This window comes from Ylistrum balloti, unplaced genomic scaffold (genome assembly GCF_031769215.1).
Source record: "Ylistrum balloti isolate Yb309-2 unplaced genomic scaffold, AGI_CSIRO_Ybal_v1 Utg370298, whole genome shotgun sequence".
Taxonomy (NCBI): domain Eukaryota; kingdom Metazoa; phylum Mollusca; class Bivalvia; order Pectinida; family Pectinidae; genus Ylistrum; species Ylistrum balloti.
Window position 1 is genome coordinate 1,657,469 of NW_026782224.1, and position 20,400 is coordinate 1,677,868.

At 41.6% G+C, this 20,400-nt stretch overlaps 1 protein-coding gene across 1 annotated transcript; it reads right to left on the minus strand.

Moving 5' to 3' along the window:
• Positions 1-1,420: 1,420 nt before the first annotated feature.
• On the minus strand, positions 1,421-2,545 carry LOC132553092 (FMRFamide receptor-like). The gene has a single exon (XM_060217302.1). It carries the CDS (start codon positions 2,543-2,545, stop codon positions 1,421-1,423), a length of 1,125 nt encoding a protein of 374 aa, XP_060073285.1.
• Between the last annotated feature and the right edge of the window lie 17,855 nt (positions 2,546-20,400).

Sequence of the window (20,400 nt, forward strand, 5' to 3'; positions counted from 1 at the left end):
CGGACTTCACATTGAATATTTATACATACAATAAAATCCAATGAGAATACAATATGAGAGAAGGTATTTAACATGATTGATAACATCAGAATTATTTTGGGTGACATTTTGAATTGACAGTACTGCCATAATCATGGCTCATGAGTAAACATGAGGGTGGATATTAAAGAATCTCAGCCAACTGTTTCGATTCAAAATGGGTGGCGTATGAATATGACTCACGTCTTGATTTTATACGTACAACAAAATAATGTAACTCTAAAATAACTGTAACCCTTGCTAATACCAGTTACAAACATTTGCTGTTGCTTTCACATTCATTATTGTAATACACTGGAGAAGTGATAACAAGATTTCGTGCTATTTTCTAATCTACGTCACTTGGCTTCAAAAGTACAACGGAAGGTCGGGTCTAAAAACCGTCCACTGTCAGAGTTACTTTTTCCAACGAGCTGCAATAAACCAAAATCTAATTTAGCTCCTCTTCATAGAAATTTCATTTCGCCAGTACCTATAATATAACTTGTCTATTCACGGAAAAGCATTAATGTCTACTTGTATTTATCTGTTCAACACTATACGATAGTTGCAATGTATCACTTCATTTAAGTCATGGTATTCGTACATAAAAATGATATTGAATATGAAAGCATAACATGCTCGGTACCACTGTAAATAATACATGCAGATTTAAATCCACCATGAAGCGTTAATTTAGCTCTGAATTGCATTGCTGAGTTACCCGTTGCAGATCAGGGCTTTATCACGTGTTCAGCGCATCTGATAAAATAACTTGTCGATAGATGGCGCTACGTACAGAGTTAAAGTCACGTGCAACTTAAAGGTTTTACAAGACCAGATGTGAACTGTGCATATGGACAGCTTATCAAATGTAGAGAGTGAAATAGTTACACACGTGCTATCACCGTGTGTGCTATCACCGTGTGTAAATTATAAGGTATGTGTTTAAATGTAGAGGGTGAAACAGTTACACACGTGCTATCACCGTGTGTAAATTATAATGTATGTGTTTAAATGTAGAGGGTGAAATAGTAAACATGTGCTATCACCGTGTGTAAAGTATAAGGTATGTGTTTAAATGTAGAGAGTGAAACAGTTACACGCGTGCTATCACCGTGTGTAAATTATAAGGTATGTGTTTAAATGTAGAGAGTGAAATAGTTACACATGTGCTAATACCATGTGTTTAGATGTCGCAGATAGAATAAAAATAACACATTTCTGTGATATCAAGGGCACAGATATTACCGAACATGACGTCACAACTTCTGTATAGATCGACGAACACGTAAACTGTACCATAGAAGCACGTTTTCCAAGAACACGAGTGATAACACAGCACTACACGTACAACCACACGTGCGAGAGAATATTGTGTCCACGAAAACAGGTAAACGTATCAGGAAAGCGCTGCTTGAGGGAAATCTGTTATCATGGTGTTCTCGAGACTGTGGCTGGAGCCGTTCCTTGCGGGACAGAATTTTGACCTCCGTCGATATCGCCTACAGAGGGCGAACAAAACATGGCGGAATTTTTTACCTACCAGCACATAGATCAGGAAATTCACAGACGAGTTGACAACGTACAAGAAACTGATGACTGCGATGTAGTTTTCCTGAACAGTTTTGTCGTCAAATAAAGCGTCTATTTGATTGAAGAACGCAAGCGTCTGGCAGAGGATGAAAACCGTCATGATGAGAACTAGGACCAGTGTCACGTTGTCTTCCTTCTGTTGGTGACAGTAGGTGGCCAGGTCCCGCCGCCGGGAACGCATGCGTATTAGCTCCCGGATAATGAGGACATTAATGACTGACATTGTGATGAGCGGAAGTAGATAGATGACGATGGCGTACATCCACACTTTGTACACATCCTTGTAGAAGAAGTTTTTTCCAAGGTCTGTCAAATCAATGCCATAACACGTGAACTGTTCTAGCTCGGGTAAGTTACATGAGATGGGTAGTGCCACTGTACCGAATAGTCGCGGAATGTTGTACACGGCGGACGAGACCGCAAGCAACACGAGAGTGATAATGGTCTTTCTGCGTGTACGATAATAGGCAGCCTTCAGAGGGTGACACACTGCGATGTAACGCTCCACCGACACCGACACAAGGATCCAAACATTACACTGCTGCACAGACATCGCAACGAAGTCAAAAGGTCCGTAAAGGTGCGGGTATATGGTGTGAACATAAACCGGAAGTGTCTTACCGTGCATGCCCACTGCTAGTGGGGTGATAGCGATAGTTAGAACCACAATGACGCCGACGTCCGTAAGCACAAGACCGCGGAGAAACAACGTCGTAGTTGACTGCATACGTTTGCTCCAGAGGACAACCATTGTAAGGACATTGCCCACCATCCCGAGCACTGCCACTGCTGGCAATAACACCACGTAGATGACAAAGGCAAAGTCTGTGATCTGTGTGGTGGGCATGTCCGGAAGTGACGTGGTATTGCCATTGCCTATCTGAGTGAAGTTAGGTGACGTGCTGACGTCCAGGTTCAGCTGAGATCTCATGACGTCACTCACAAGCACAGAACAGGATGTTACCTGCAATATAAACGGATACATGTTAGCAGTAAATGTTTAAGTGTATTGTGAACAGAGCGAAAAACGAGTCAACCAATTTACAGGAATTCTCGCTGACGTCATACTATTACACTGTGATTTCTGATTGAAGTTTCAATACAATAACGATTGTAATTTCAAATCCTTAGATTTCATTCATTTGTCTTATAATGTAGCTTAATGTAGCTTAAAGCACGTAGATAGCATTACCTTTCCCTATGTAATAGTACTTGGGCAAAGACCTAACTATCATTTGAGGTAAGTATAGCTAAATCCCAAAGATGAAACTTAGAAAATGTGAAAAGTGTTAGCGCGACACATGGCGGACGACTACAGACGAAAAACGGTTCGTAATTTTAGGTCTTGTAGGACAGACACAGGTACACGTTAACTATTGACTCATTAGGACACATGTACACGTATACTGTTGACTCACTAGGACACAGGTACACGTATACTGTTGACTCACTAGGACACAGGTACACGTATAATGTTGACTCACTAGGACACAGGAACACGTTTACTGTTGACTCACAAGGACACAGGTACACGTATACTGTTGACTCACTAGGACACAGGTACACGTATACTGTTGACTCACTATGACACTTGTACACGTATACTGTTGACTCACTAGGACACAGGTACACGTTTACTTTTGACTCACAAGGACACAGGTACACGTATACTGTTGACTCACGAGGACATAGGTACACGTACAATGTTGACTCACTAGGACACAGGTACACGTTTACTGTTGACTCACTAGGGCACAGGTACACGTTTACTGTTGACTCTCTAGGACACTGGTACACGTATACTGTTGACTCACGAGGACATCGGTACACGTATACTGTTGACTCACGAGGACATCGGTACACGTATACTGTTGACTCACTAGGACACTGGTACACGTATACTGTTGGCTCACTAGGACACAGGTACACGTTTACTGTTGGCTCACTAGGACACAGGTACACGTTTACTGTTGGCTCACTAGGACACAGGTACACGTTTACTGTTGACTCACTTGGACACAGGTACACGTTTACTGTTGGCTCACTAGGACACAGGTACACGTTTACTGTTGACTCACTTGGACACAGGTACACGTTTACTGTTGGCTCACTAGGATTCAGGTACACGTTTACTGTTGGCTCACTTACGTTGTAGAATAACCTCCATCCAAGAAATACAAGCTTTCCCGGCATACATGTAATTAACTACAAAATCCAATGTCATTCTTTTGATTGCATGACCATGTTTTATTTCCCCTAAACCTTACGTAAGGAATGTAATTAACTCTGTCACTTGTCAGGTATCGTTACTGTGTTTTCAGTGCATTATTTGATCACGTGAGACAGTGGCGCCTGTTCTAACCGAAACGTGTGTTCATGCTGGATTGTAATTAACAGACATGTCTAATTATGACATGTAGCTTTGATTTTTAATGTAATGCTAAATCAAATGTATTGCTTGTGTTAATTAACGATGGAGACAGCTGTTTTCGAGGCCTCAAATTTTCATGGTTTTTACTTAATGTTAGAAGGGAAAGGGGTGTAATTTTAATGGTTTTTACTGAATATTAGAAGGAAAAGAGATGTGATTTTCATTTTCATGTTTTTACAAAATATTGGAAGGAAAAAGGATGTAATTTTCACGACTATTGGTTTCTTTAGATATTTTATCTTCAATTGATCTTTCCCAGTATAAGTTGAACTTTCTAGATATTCTCTATACCATCACTGTTCTGATTATGGAAATCTCGTTGGGGGATTAATCTTTGAAACCTCCTTACTTCGATTCTTATCATGATCATATTCCATTTTTGGCGTATTGTCACGTCAACATTATTTTCAACTTGAGTACAAATGTTGGATGAAGACTTTGCGAACATGGATAGTTTTACAAGTTAAGTTATCACCGGTATCTAATGACCATATAAGGCAATTGCTATTCTTCGCACGTGTATCCTTTATTATGGAGAGGACATCGATAAATTATGATAACTTATGTCCAATCTATTTGTACATTGTTATACAAAAGAAATGGTTTTAAATTTTTAAAATCTGGTATCTACAGTAATCTACACACATTAGTTCTAGTACCCAATCTACCGGCAAATTTAGATCAATGTACCGTATGAATGACGTAATTCGAGAACATGATTTAGAGTTTTCAGAAAATTTTATTACACTCAAGGAGGTTGACGTTGGGATTCTGATAAGAAGCGGTTGAAGAGTACCTTGGAGAGTACCAGAGAAGGGAGATAACCGAGGTCATCACAGTTAAGTAGCTATCAGACTACCAGAAGGTATGAGGGACAGAACTATGAAAGGAATCTCGGTGATCTATGACATGTATGAACTTTTCAATTAAGAGGACAGCATATTAATAGAACATCTGTAAAGAACGATGATAGTTCATGTACTTTCATTAAGTAAGTTATCCCAAACAGGCAATGTGGAAAGTGTTTACGACATGTTTCTGTATATGACAGCTGTTGATGTCGAACACGGTTGTCATAGAGGATGTTTCCTTATAAAGGTACCGTCCGAGTGTTAATACTCAAACAGTACCCGAGGGGGTCCGAACGTTCATATAAACATACAAACCATATCCGAGGGAGTCCGAAATATACCCTGGGACGTTTTCTATTGGCTGCGCAAGTCAGAAGTACATCTAGATCGTGATGACATGATATGGATGATGATGTTACGTCATGAATTGAAAATAGCTACACCGTACTATCGTATATTATCCACCATATTTTTTGCATATATACACATATGTCACCATATTACTTTAACTACCAGGGACACATATGTACACATATGTCACCTTATTACTTTAACTACCAGAGTCACATATATATACATATGTCACAATATTACTTTAATTACCAGGGACACGTATGTACACATGTGTCACCATATTACTTTAACTACCAGGGACACATGTGTCACGATATTGCTTTAACTACCAGGGGTACATATGTACACATGTGTCACCATATTACTTAAACTACAAGGGACACATATGTACACATATGTCACCATATTTCTTGAACTACCAAGGACACATGTCACCATGTTACTTTAACTACAAGGGACACATATGTACACATATGTCACCTTATTACTTTAACTACCAGGGTCACATATGTATACATACGTCACAATATTACTTTAATTACCAGGGACACGTATGTACACATGTGACACCATATTACTTTAACTACCAAGGACACATATGTACACATGTGTCACCATATTACTTTAACTACCAAGGACACATATGTCACCATGTTACTTTAACTACCAGGGACACATATGTACACATGTGTCACCATATTACTTAAACTACAAGGGACACATATGTACACATATGTCACCATATTTCTTGAACTACCAAGGACACATATGTCACCATGTTACTTCAACTACTAGGGACACATATGTACACATGTCACTATCACCTTATCACACTTGTTTGAAATTATGATCGATTATACTGCTGGTAATGTTTAAGTACAGTTCCAAGGATTCCGGGTAGCTACATCCGGAAGGCCTCGTACCACTCCATTTCCTATGTTAAGCTCTCGGTCATTGGACAGACGGACGTTTCTGCCGCTCGACGCGCCTGTCTTACAGTACTGTAACATAATAATGTCTATTGACTCATTAAAACCCCTCGATTTTACAACAGTTCATCTTATTTTCACTTCAAAAGTACAAACAGTATTTCAAAGTGTTTCACAAGTTCTACATAGTATAAATATGCCATCAAAATCAAACAAAAAAACGCTGTTCTGCAGGTTTTGTTTTCGATTATGACTGTTATCGCTCTGCATAATTGCTGATAGTCATGATGGTACTAGAAGTGACACGAAGTCAACAGTATCAATATCTGTTTCTATACCTCTGCTTAGCGACCATTGTTTTTTTTCTATCCTTATTTGATATACCGATTTTATTAAATCTACCCTGTTTACAAAATTTCCCACTCTCATCACTAGGCTTCGTCTAGTGATTATCAAACACATTTCAAAACGCCAAGATGCAATGTAAACACCGAAACCGGATACAGACAGCGTGACTTCACAGAAGGGTCGATCTATGTACATGTACACGAAGCGTCGACCCTATTAGACAGGAATAACAAGTGCCTTATGAGTAGAGATACATGTACAAAGCTAGGAGTGGCCTTGACCAAGCTCATGTAGGTCAGACTGTCTACCGGGGTGTCAGCTGAGGGCAATCGACAAGTATCAATATTTTAGGTACCCGTAGCCCAGATCCTGATCTTCTGAACGCTACTGGTGATTGTCGCATCAAAGTTCACAACTACATTTTCAATAATGTGTGAAAAATATAGATCACCATGTTACAACCTCAGAGCAGTGTAGTAATAGTTACAAGCTAACAGAATGTCAGATGCGACTTTAGGCAGGGATGCTAAGGGAGATTGTGGTATTGCTGGAGGTGAATGTGGGTAGGGATGCTAAGGGAGATTGTGGTATTGCTGGAGAGGATTGTGGGTAGAGATGCTAAGGGAGATCGTGGTATTGCAGGAGGTGATTGTGGGTAGGGATGCTAAGGGAGATCGTGGTAATGAAGGAGGAGATTATGGTATTGCTGGAGAGGATTGTGGGTAGGGATGCTAAGGGAGATCGTGGTATTGCAGGAGGTGATTGTGGGTAGGGATGCTAAGGGAGATCGTGGTAATGAAGGAGGTGATTGTGGGTAGGGATGCTAAGGGAGATCGTGGTATTGCTGGAGGTGATTGTGGGTAGGGATGCTAAGGGAGATCGTGGTATTGCTGGAGGTGATTTTGTGTAGGGATCCTACGGGAGATCGTGGTATTGCTGGAGGTGATTGTTGGTAGGGATGCTACTGGAGATCGTGGTATTGCTGGAGGTGATTGTGGGTAGGGATGCTAAGGGAGATCGTGGTATTGCTGAAGGTGATTGTGGGTAGGGATGCTAAGGGAGATCGTGGTATTGCTGGAGGTAATTGTGGGTAGGGAAGCTAAGGGAGATCGTGGTATTGCTGGAGGTAATTGTGGGTAGGGATGCTAAGGGAGATCGTGGTATTGCTGGAGGTGATTGTGGGTAGGGATCCTACGGGAGATCGTGGTATTGCTGGAGGTGATTGTTGGTAGGGATGCTACTGGAGATCGTGGTATTGCTGGAGGTGATTGTGGGTAGGGATGCTAAGGGAGATCGTGGTATTGCTGGAGGTGATTGTGGGTAGGGATGCTAAGGGAGATCGTGGTATTGCTGGAGGTAATTGTGGGTAGGGATGCTAAGGGAGATCGTGGTATTGCTGGAGGTAATTTTGGGTAGGGATGCTAAGGGAGATCGTGGTATTGCTGGAGGTGATTGTGGGTAGGGATGCTAAGTGAGATCGTGGTATTGCGGGAGGTAATTGTGGGTAGGGATGATACCCACTAGTAATATTATATGATGATAAAACAGTCTTTTTCTAGAAGTTCAAGTCACGTTGCTAATAATGTAAACATTTGCAATCACTACACAACTATCATGGTAAAGACAGACACAAGAACTGTTATTCTACTTCACAAGATCACTTTTTCATTTTTAAATTCTAATGAATAAAAACGCTCAAAAACAGAGAGCTAATATTCAAACCTTTTGCTATGAAAACTATCTTGTAGTACCGTAGATTGCTGATGTGTCGGTCCTTTTCTTGAGTAGAACGTATTCTTTTTTCCTATCAAATGTTTCAACATCTTGTGTACTTTTTTCTGAGTAAGAAATATAATTGATTCAACCACAGCTTAGACTCAGACGAAGTGAGCTGAATTTATTGTGTGATGATTTTGTAGAGAAAATGGTCGTGGTTTTTGTCCCCGCCAGCATATACTAGTGTGAAGCGATTATCGCTCTTTCTGAAAGTACTAAGTATATAGGTATTATGCAGGGAAGGGCGTTAGTACAATGTGATCAAGGTCTAGTTTTACTTCCGACGAGTAGCCTGACCAAGCAGACATCAAAATGTTTTGTTAACAAAGACAAGCTTTCTTTTATCGAAAATCAATCATCTAGATTCACTCACATCCAAATCCTTATTTTATGATATTTACCAGATTTTCGATCCAATAAAACATGCATTTAAACACCATATAACTAACATCAAATATAACACTAATAACAGTGTATTTATTTTTTATCAATGATAAACAGTATGGCGGCAGAAAATATGGAGGTGTAACTAGAATCGAGAGGGTTTACGATCTGTTCTCCCACCACGAAGGTGTAACTAGAATCGAGAGGGTCTACGATCTGTTCTCCCGCCACGGAGGTGTAACTAGAATCGAGAGGGTCTTCGATCTGTTCTCCCGCCACGGAGGTGCAACTAGAATCGAAAGGGCCTACGATCTGTTTTCCCGCCACGGAGGTGTAACTAGAATCGAGAGGATCTACGATCTGTTCTCCCGCCACGGAGGTGTAACTAGAATCGAGAGGGTCTCCAGTCTGTTCCCCCGCAACGGAGGTGTAACTAGAATCGAGATGGTCTGCAGTCTGTTTCCCCACCACGGAGGTGTAACTAGAATCGAGAGGATCTGCAGTCTGTTCCCCAACCACGGAGGTGTAACTAGAATCGAGAGGGTCTACGATCTGTTCTCCTGCCACGAAGGTGTAACTAGAATCGAGAGGGTCTACGATCTGTTTTCCCGCCATGGAGGTGTAACTAGAATCGAGAGGGTCTACGATCTGTTCTCCCGCCACGGAGGTGTAACTAGAATCGAGAGGGTCTGCAGTCTGTTCCCCCGCCACGGAGGTGTAACTAGAATCGAGAGGGTCTGCAGTCTGTTCCCCCACCACGGAGGTGTAACTAGAATCGTGAGGGTCTACGATCTGTTCTACTGCCACGGAGGTGTAACTAGAATCGAGAGGGTCTACGATCTGTCTCCCACTTGGGAGGTGTAACTAGAATCGAGAGGGTCTACGATCTGTTCTCCCGCCACGGATGTGTAACTAGAATCGAGAGGGTCTACGATCTGTTCTCCCGCCACGGAGTTGTAACTAGAATCGAGAGGGTCTGCAGTCTGTTCCCCCACCACGGAGGTGTAACTAGAATCGAGATGATCTGCAGTCTGTTCCCCCACCACGGAGGTGTAACTAGAATCGAGAGGGTCTACGATCTGTTCTCCCGCCACGGAGGTGTAACTAGAATCGAGAGGATCTACGATCTGTTCTCCCGCCACGGAGGTGTAACTAGAATCGAGTGGGTCTACGATCTGTTCTCCCGCCACGGAGGTGTAACTAGAATCGAGAGGGTCTACGATCTGTTCTCCCGCACAAGCAAGTGTAATATCTTCTCATCGCTTTCCCTAGTGTAAAGAAAATAAAAATGGCTTATCTTCGATGAAACTATAATTGTGTTAAAGGAAGTTAGTTTGTCTAAGGGTGAAATAATCAAAACATGTGATACCTTACCTACATATTTAGACAAAAGAAAAAAAATATTACAGCATCACATATCATGTTCGATTAAAAAAAAAGTGGTTAGTTTTAAATTACATAGATGCTTGTTCTGTTTTCAGATCGGGCAATCGTGTTATCGTCTCTCAAAAACACATTTACACTTATTTTGAGCCTTTAGACATTGTTCTGTTTGTGATAGCGTATAAAACAGGATATTGGATTTTCCCTGCAAGTTTGATGTTAAATTCTTGGCAAATAAATATCAGTTTCATGGTCGTAATCCCCTACATAACGTGTTTAGTAATGCTAGGAACAAATTGAACAGCGGGGAATGACTTAGTCCTAATCAGATGATCATGCCTTACAACATACCGTCCACACGGAGACCATTTTATGATGTTTTATCTCCCCACAAAAGAGTTTCGTTTTGGCTATATTCAGTTTTAATATGGCGTCCATTTGTCCAACACGTGATAGATATCAACAGTGTTTGCTGACTAAACATTTTATCTCTAATTTTACGGCCAAGGAATTGAAATAAGACATGTTTTACTGGAATATCAGTACATTGTAAAGACATGACCGAAGTGTTGATGATTTGTCATCGATTTCCGTTCATCATCATGACATGTTCGTCCGAGAATGTTCTCAATCATATATTCCGCACAAGTCTTTTTACCAGCATACTACATTCAATGATTGGTGACATATGGTGACAATGATCAAGCTATGTGTTCTATTTTTATATCACAACAATATTTACTAATTTGTACACGTCATCGGTATGGTGATTCAATGTATAATTTGTCCACGTCATCAGTATGGTGATTCGCAGTATAATTTGTCCACGTCATCAGTATGGTGACTCACGGTCTGATTTGTCCACGCCACCAGTATGGTGATTCACGGCCTGATTTGTCCACGTCATCAGTATGGTGACTCACGGTCTGATTTGTCCACGCCACCAGTAGGGTGATTCACGGCCTGATTTGTCCACGTCATCAGTATGGTGATTCACGGTATAATTTGTCCACTTCATCTGTATGGTGATACACGGTCTGATTTGTCCACGTCATCAGTATGGTGATTCACGGTCTGATTTGTCCACGTCACCAGTATGGTGATTCACTGCCTGATTTGTCAACGTCATCAGTATGGTGGTTCACGGTATAATTTGTCCACTTCATCTGTATGGTGATTCACGGTCTGATTTGTCCACGTCATCAGTATGGTGATTCACGGTCTGATTTGTCCACGTCATTAGTATGGTGATTCGCGGTATATTTGTCCACGTCATCAGTATGGTGATTCACGGTATATTTGTCCACGTCATCAGTATGGTGATTCACGGTCTGATTTGTGCACGTCATCGGTATCAAGTAGTCATTTGTTATTTAAAGTTCGTTCATTTACCTTGAGAATCAACAGACTTCTAAAGCTGTGAGAAATTCCGCCATCTGTGGCGAGATGTTATTGTCCCTGGTTAAATTCCAGTAGACTAAACTCGAGCTATTTCAAGGTTCACGTTATCAATCAGTGCCTGTCAATGCGTTTATTTGGGATTCGATCTACAAGCTAATTGATGGTGTAATTTGATCTGTAATCTTTGTTTTATCGGCACGAGACGATGGAGGCTGGAGACGTGTAACCTGTCTAACAGTGATTGTATACACAAAACCGTCGTACATCAAATACGGGTAATGGGGCCATCGGCACGGAGACACGATTTCATGTCTACCACATTTACAGCGTCAATATTAGTACACTGTTGTTATAACGTTTAAAGATCACGTCACCCATGTAGAGGTCTACAACCACTGACGCCATACAATATACATAGAAGCAGACTCGAGAAATAAAGAAAATCGGTCAAATGCAGGTTGAAAATTATGGGCCATTTTACAGTCGTCATAGTGATCTCATAAAGACATAACTGTACGATATGAAGCTGGACGTGTTTGATGTTCGTTAGTTTGCCTGTTGGTTCTGTTGTACGATATGAAGCTGGACGTGTTTAATGCTCGTTAGTTTGCCTGTTGGTTCTGTTGTACGATATGAAGCTGGACGTGTTTGATGCTCGTTAGTTTGCCTGTTGGTTCTGTTGTACGATATGAAGCTGGACGTGTTTGATGCTCGTTAGTTTGCCTGTTGGTTCTGTTGTGCGATATGAAGCTGGACGTGTTTAATGCTCGTTAGTTTGCCTGTTGGTTCTGTTGTGCGATATGAAGCTGGACGTGTTTGATGCTCGTTAGTTTGCCTGTTGGTTCTGTTGTACGATATGAAGCTGGACGTGTTTAATGCTCGTTAGTTTGCCTGTTGGTTCTGTTTGCCTGTTGGTTCTGTTGTGCGATATGAAGCTGGACGTGTTTGATGCTCGTTAGTTTGCCTGTTGGTTCTGTTGTACGATATGAAGCTGGACGTGTTTAATGCTCGTTAGTTTGCCTGTTGGTTCTGTTGTACGATATGAAGCTGGACGTGTTTGATGCTCGTTAGTTTGCCTGTGGGTTCCGTTGTACGATATGAAGCTGGACGTGTTTGATGCTCGTTAGTTTGCCTGTGGGTTCCGTTGTACGATATGAAGCTGGACGTGTTTGATGCTCGTTAGTTTGCCTGTTGGTTCTGTTGTACGATATGAAGCTGGACGTGTTTGATGTTCGTTAGTGTGCCTGTTGGTTCTGTTGTACGATATGAAGCTGGACGTGTTTGATGTTCGTTAGTTTGCCTGTTGGTTCTGTTGTACGATATGAAGCTGGACGTGTTTGATGCTCGTTAGTTTGCCTGTTGGTTCTGTTGTACGATATGAAGCTGGACGTGTTTGATGTTCGTTAGTTTGCCTGTTGGTTCTGTTGTACGATATGTAGCTGGACGTGTTTGATGCTCGTTAGTTTGCATGTTGGATCCGTTGTACGATATGAAACTGGACGTGTTTGATGCTCGTTAGTTTGTCTGTTGGTTCTGTTGTACGATATGAAGCTGGACGTGTTTGATGCTCGTTAGTTTGCCTGTGGGTTCTGTTGTACGATATGAAGCTGGACGTGTCTGATGCTCGTTAGTTTGCCTGTGGGTTCTGTTGTACGATATGAAACTGGACGTGTTTGATGCTCGTTAGTTTGTCTGTGGGTTCTGTTGTACGATATGAAGCTGGACGTGTTTGATGCTCGTTAGTTTGCCTGCTGGTTCCGTTGTACGATATGAAGCTGGACGTGTTTGATGCTCGTTAGTTTGCCTGTTGGTTCTGTTGTACGATACGAAGCTGGACGTGTTTGATCCTCGTTAGTTTGCCTGTTGGTTCTGTTGTACGATATGAAACTGGACGTGTTTGATGCTCGTTAGTTTGCCTGTGGGTTCTGTTGTGCGATATGAAACTGGAGGTGTTTGATGCTCGTTAGTTTGCCTGTTGGTTCTGTTGTACGATATGAAGCTGGACGTGTTTGATGCTCGTTAGTTTGCCTGTTGGTTCTGTTGTACGATATGAAACTGGACGTGTTTGATGCTCGTTAGTTTGCCTGTGGGTTCTGTTGTACGATATGAAACTGGACGTGTTTGATGCTCGTTAGTTTGTCTGTGGGTTCTGTTGTACGATATGAAGCTGGACGTGTTTGATGCTCGTTAGTTTGCCTGCTGGTTCCGTTGTACGATATGAAGCAGGACGTGTTTGATGCTCGTTAGTTTGCCTGTTGGTTCTGTTGTACGATACGAAGCTGGACGTGTTTGATCCTCGTTAGTTTGCCTGTTGGTTCTGTTGTACGATATGAAACTGGACGTGTTTGATGCTCGTTAGTTTGCCTGTGGGTTCTGTTGTGCGATACGAAACTGGAGGTGTTTGATGCTCGTTAGTTTGCCTGTTGGTTCTGTTGTACGATATGAAGCTGGACGTGTTTGATGCTCGTTAGTTTGCCTGTTGGTTCTGTTGTACGATATGAAACTGGACGTGTTTGATGCTCGTTAGTTTGCCTGTTGGTTCTGTTGTACGATATGAAGCTGCACGTGTTTGATGCTCGTTAGTTTGCCTGTTGGTTCTGTTGTGCGATATGAAACTGGACGTGTTTGATGCTCGTTAGTTTGCCTGTGGGTTCTGTTGTGCGATATGAAACTGGATGTGTTTGATGCTCGTTAGTTTGCCTGTTGGTTCTGTTGTACGATATGAAGCTGGACGTGTTTGATGCTCGTTAGTTTGCCTGTGGGTTCTGTTGTTGTATACCTTGTTCTCACTTGAGTACCTGACATCACTTACTTGGATTGCCCAAGGAGTCTGTGTAAATATTTCTTTTGTTCGTAATTTCCCCTAGTTTTCTTGAACTTGAGTTTGGATTTTGATGATGTGTCCATGTTGGTATTTTCTTATTGTATTCCTACCATAGTGGTATTTTACACAGAATACTCCGTGGTGTTTCAGGTTGCCTGTCATCACACCTGTAAACTGCGGTTTGGTTGGTTGCTCGTTTAAGGAGTGTAGAGTTAGGTAGTTTTAGGTGTCTCTTCGTGTCCTTCTGGTTGGTGCAGGTCAGCATAGAAGAATTGCCCTCTAGGTTTGGTTTGCCTCCGTTTTGGGTCTCCGTCAATCAGTCAACACAAGTATCGGTTAGTTATAGCTATTGGGGAAAAGGAGGCCAATTGGAATTATATAGCGTAAGTGAGTAGGAAATGTATGTTAAAAACAAAAACAAACAAATATACGTAAAAACAAACACGAAGAAAAGAACAATGTGTAGTACATACTCCAAATGAACTGCGAGCAAAACACAATCTAGTGTTTGTGTCTTCGTAAGTACAAATAAACCTTTAAACGCACAGGTTGTAATCAGTGTCATGTCTCTCATTATTTCTGTGAAATATAGGTTTGGCCATTCACAAGTGTAACGAGATAACACGGCCCTTGTGCGCGCAGTAATACTCGAAAGACTTCCACCAGAGACAGAAACACCTAAAAACACATTTTTGTTTATTATTAAATTCACCAGGGGGGTGGGGGATTGGAAGCTTTAAAACAGGGCGTCCTTCTGGGTTCCTGGGTTCAGTGGAGAATGTCGTTAACAAATATACAAATTGAAAATGAGAGGAAATACTCTCTTGAGGATATCGTATGTATGATATTCCATGTAAAAATCCCAGCACAGCCTCAGGTTTTTCAACTTGTTGTGACCCTCAGGTAGATGAATTGTATAGTGTCGCCATGTTTATCAATAGTTGGATAAATCTGTTTGCTTCATGTTGAAAATTTTTATTTCCAGTTCATGTTGTTATTGGCATAATGGTTCTGGCCTAGGTAAGTAATGGCAGATATGACTGATACCGCGTAAAAATCTTCGTCTTCAGAACACATGAGCAATTACGTGGTGGTACTCTACCGCAAAAGCCTCTCGAGTTCCCACTACCAAACAGCTTATAAACTATCGATATCTGACAAAGGTGGGGTGGTCACTTCCTTAGGCGAGACGAGCTGGAAACCATTCAGATGGACGGACACCTGACCACAACCTTTTTAGTCCATTAGTTTGACCTGTTTAAGATTAATCGTCCAAGTCACAAAACAGTTAACTCATTTATACATCTATAATAAAGTGATTAGCGCCCGAGTGGTCAGATAACACATTAAAGTAAGCACATGCTTGACGAGACACAGATCGACGTTGGTAACCACTCTACAACGTATACACGTTCCCCTTTATAAACCTCTCGTAAAACTACACCTAGTTTGTGTATATATTGAAGCGCTTGATTTTCTGCAGATCACGACGGTATGCTAATGACGTTATCCACATTCTACGCTGCCAGACAGACTCACCCAAAATGTTCGATCTCAGCCCGGTCTATATGCCACACTTTTCTAAGCCATTTTGCGTTCATGATCATCCGCTCGCGGTAAATGTTGAGTTCTATTGTTTTGGCGATAAACTGAAGAAAGCGTCCTTGTGGACAAACGTCGAGTGGACATGAATGTATTACGTTAGGCATCGCTTAGGCTATCAAAATACATGTTAAAGAGCATGCTTGTAATAGCAACAAACATCACTACTTAAAAATGTCATTAGAACATTGATTTCTGTTACACTGTTTTACGATACCCAGCGGCTCATATGTATCAAATGTCATCGAGATTATATAACTGACAGAAAGTCACGTTCTGTAAACAAACAGGTGGACACGGAGGTGAACTCCACGTCATGGGTGACTGCATCCATGACATTTACTGACAAATATAAAGTGATACCGCAAAATAATGTGATAACATGGCCTCCCATCAAGACAATCGATAATAGCAATCAATGGCACCTCATCCAATTTTGTTTATAGTTTAAAGAATGTCTTTGTCTCTGACAGGAACTCGTAAAATTCCCGACATGATATTGTTATGGAAGACAGTGACCAGGAAATATTGGAATCTTGGAATATTGAAAGAAAAAGGATCCCATATATTGCATTGATGAAATAAAATACTTTGGTTAACTCCGTAAATTCACAATTCATTTGAAATGCTCCGCTTCAGTCGCCTCCTCCAGCAGGTAGCGGTATTTGAAAGACCTTTGAAGATATCAGTGATAGGAAATGATTATATCAATATATATATGACAGACTAACCTCTGCTTTCCCTAATGTACAGCTAATCACAGTCATCTCTGTAAGACCAATATATGACTTATCTCTCTGTCTAAGATTGATGTACAGCTAATCCCAGCCCTGTCTGTAAGACCAATATATGAATTATCTCTCTGTCTAAGATTGATGTACAGCTAATCCCAGCCCTCTCTGTAAGACTAGTATATCACACCCTCCTCACACTGACAAACCATCTCACCCTCCTCACACTGACACACCCTCCTCACACTTGACACACCCTCTTCACACTGACACACCATCACACCCTCCTCACACTGACACACCCTCCTCACACTTGTCACACCCTCCTCACACTGACACATCATCACACCCTCCTCACACTGACACACTACCACACCCTCCTCACACTTGTCACACCCTCCTCACACTGACACACCATCACACCCTCCTCACACTGACACACCATCACACCCTCCTCACACTGACACACTACCACACCCTCCTCACACTTGTCAGACCCTCCTCACACTGACACACCATCACACCCTCCTCACACTGACACACCATCACATCCTCCTCACACTGACACACTACCACACCCTCCTCACACTTGTCACACCCTCCTCACACTGACACACCATCACACCCTCCTCACACTGACACACCACCACACCCTCCTCACACGGACACACCATCACACCCTCCTCACACGGACACACCATCACACCCTCCTCACACTGACACACCACCACACCCTCCTCACACTGACACACCATCACACTCTCCTCACACTGACACACCCTCCTCACACTGACACACCACCACACCCTCCTCACACTGACACACTACCACACTCTCCTCACACTGTCACACCCTCCTCACACTGACACACCATCACAACCTCCTCACACTGACACACTACTACACTCTCCTCACACTGTCACACCCTCCTCACACTGACACACCATCACAACCTCCTCACACTGACACACTACCACACTCTCCTCACACTGTCACACCCTCCTCACACTGACACACCATCACAACCTCCTCACACTGACACACTACCACACTCTCCTCACACTTGTCACACCCTCCTCACACTGACACACCATCACACCCTCCTCACACTGACACACCATCACACCCTCCTCACACTGACACACCATCACACCCTCCTCACACTGACACACCATCACACCCTCCTCACACTGACACACCATCACACTCTCCTCACACTGACACACCATCCTCACACTGACACACCACCACACCCTCCTCACACTGTCACACCCTCCTCACACTGACACACCATCACAACCTCCTTGACAGAGCACTCTCCTCGTCCCGAACAGCTAGTTCTCTGTGTATTGAAGCTCACTGAATGATCTATATATGTCAGACATGACCCGAACAGTCACTTAAAGAAATGTCATGTTCTTAGTTATATTAGTGGTTATTCCAAATAAACTATTTCTCAACGATGTTACACGTGTGTTTTTATTGTTGTTTGATAGGTATAATTTGTAGGTATACTCCACTTTGTTTACAGTTGTCCGCTTTGTTTACACACATTGTTTACAGCTGATCCGGAAGGGCAGAACGTGGGGGGTCTTTACTCTTTTACCATTCACAACTTTTCTCTTCATGTGTATAGAGTTAATATCCCAACTCACTGATGGGACATGAAAATAACATCCCGATCCAATGATGTAACATAGAGATAATATCCCTACCCAATGATGTAACACAGAGATAATATCCCTACCCAATGATGGAACATAGAGATAATATCCCTACCCAATGATGGAACATAGAGATAATATCCCTACCCAATGATAATAACATAGATGTAACATAGATATCCCGACCCAATGATGAACATAGAGATAAACATATGGAGATAATATACCCAATGATGGAACATAGAGATAATATCCCTACCCAATGATGGAATATAATATCCCGACCCTATGATTGAACATAATATCCCGACCCAATGATGGATAATACACAGAGATAATATCCCTACCCAATGATGTAACATAGAGATAATATCCCGACCCAATGATGGAACATAGAGATAATATCCCTACCCGATGATGTAACATAGAGATAATATCCCGACCCAATGATGGAACATAGAGATAATATCCCTACCCAATGATGGAACATAGAGATAATATCCCTACCCAATGATGGAACATAGAGATAATATCCCTACCCAATGATGGAACATAGAGATAATATCCCGACCCAATGATGGAATATAATATCCCGACCCAATGATGGAACATAGAGATAATATCCCTACCCAATGATGGAACATAGAGATAATATCCCTACCCAATGATGGAACATAGAGATAATATCCCTACCCAATGATGGAACATAGAGATAATATCCCTACCCAATGATGGAACATAGAGATAATATCCCGACCCAATGATGGAACATAGAGATAATATCCCTACCCAATGATGGAACATAGAGATAATATCCCTACCCAATGATGGAACACAGAGATAATATCCCTACCCAATGATGTAACATAGAGATAATATCCCTACCCAATGATGGAACATAGAGATAATATCCCTACCCAATGATGTAACATAATATCCCGACCCAATGATGTAACATAGAGATAATATCCCTACCCAATGATGTAACATAGAGATAATATCCCTACCCAATGATGTAACATAGAGATAATATCCCTACCCAATGATGTAACATAGAGATAATATCCCTACCCAATGATGGAACATAGAGATAATATCCCTACCCAATGATGGAACATAGAGATAATATCCCGACCCAATGATGGAACATAGAGATAATATCCCTACCCAATGACCCAATGATGAACCCAATGATGGAACATAGAGATAATATCCCTACCCAATGATGGAACACAGAGATAATATCCCTACCCAATGATGGAACATAGAGATAATATCCCTACCCAATGATGGAACATAGAGATAATATCCCGACCCAATGATGTTACATAGAGATAATATCCCGACCCAATGATGTAACATAGAGATAATATCCCTACCCAATGATGGAACATAGAGATAATATCCCTACCCAATGATGGAACATAGAGATAATATCCCTACCCAATGATGGAACATAGAGATAATATCCCTACCCAATGATGGAACATAGAGATAATATCCCTACCCAATGATGTAACATAGAGATAATATCCCTACCCAATGATGGAACATAGAGATAATATCCCTACCCAATGATGGAACATAGAGATAATATCCCTACCCAATGATGGAACACAGAGATAATATCCCTACCCAATGATGGAACATAGAGATAATATCCCGACCCAATGATGGAACATAATATCCCGACCCAATGATGGAACATAGAGATAATATCCCTACCCGATGATGTAACATAGAGATAATATCCCTACCCAATGATGGAACATAGAGATAATATCCCGACCCAATGATGGAACATAGAGATAATAGACCCAATGATGGAACATAGAGATAATATCCCTACCCAATGATGTAACATATCCCTACCCAATGATGGAACAGATAATATCCCACCCAATGATGAACATAATAATATCCCTACCCAATGATGGAACATATGATGGAACATAGAGATAATATCCCTACCCAATGATGGAACATAGAGATAATATCCCTACCCAATGATGGAACATAGAGATAATATCCCTACCCAATGATGGAACATAGAGATAATATCCCTACCCAATGATGGAACATAGAGATAATATCCCTACCCAATGATG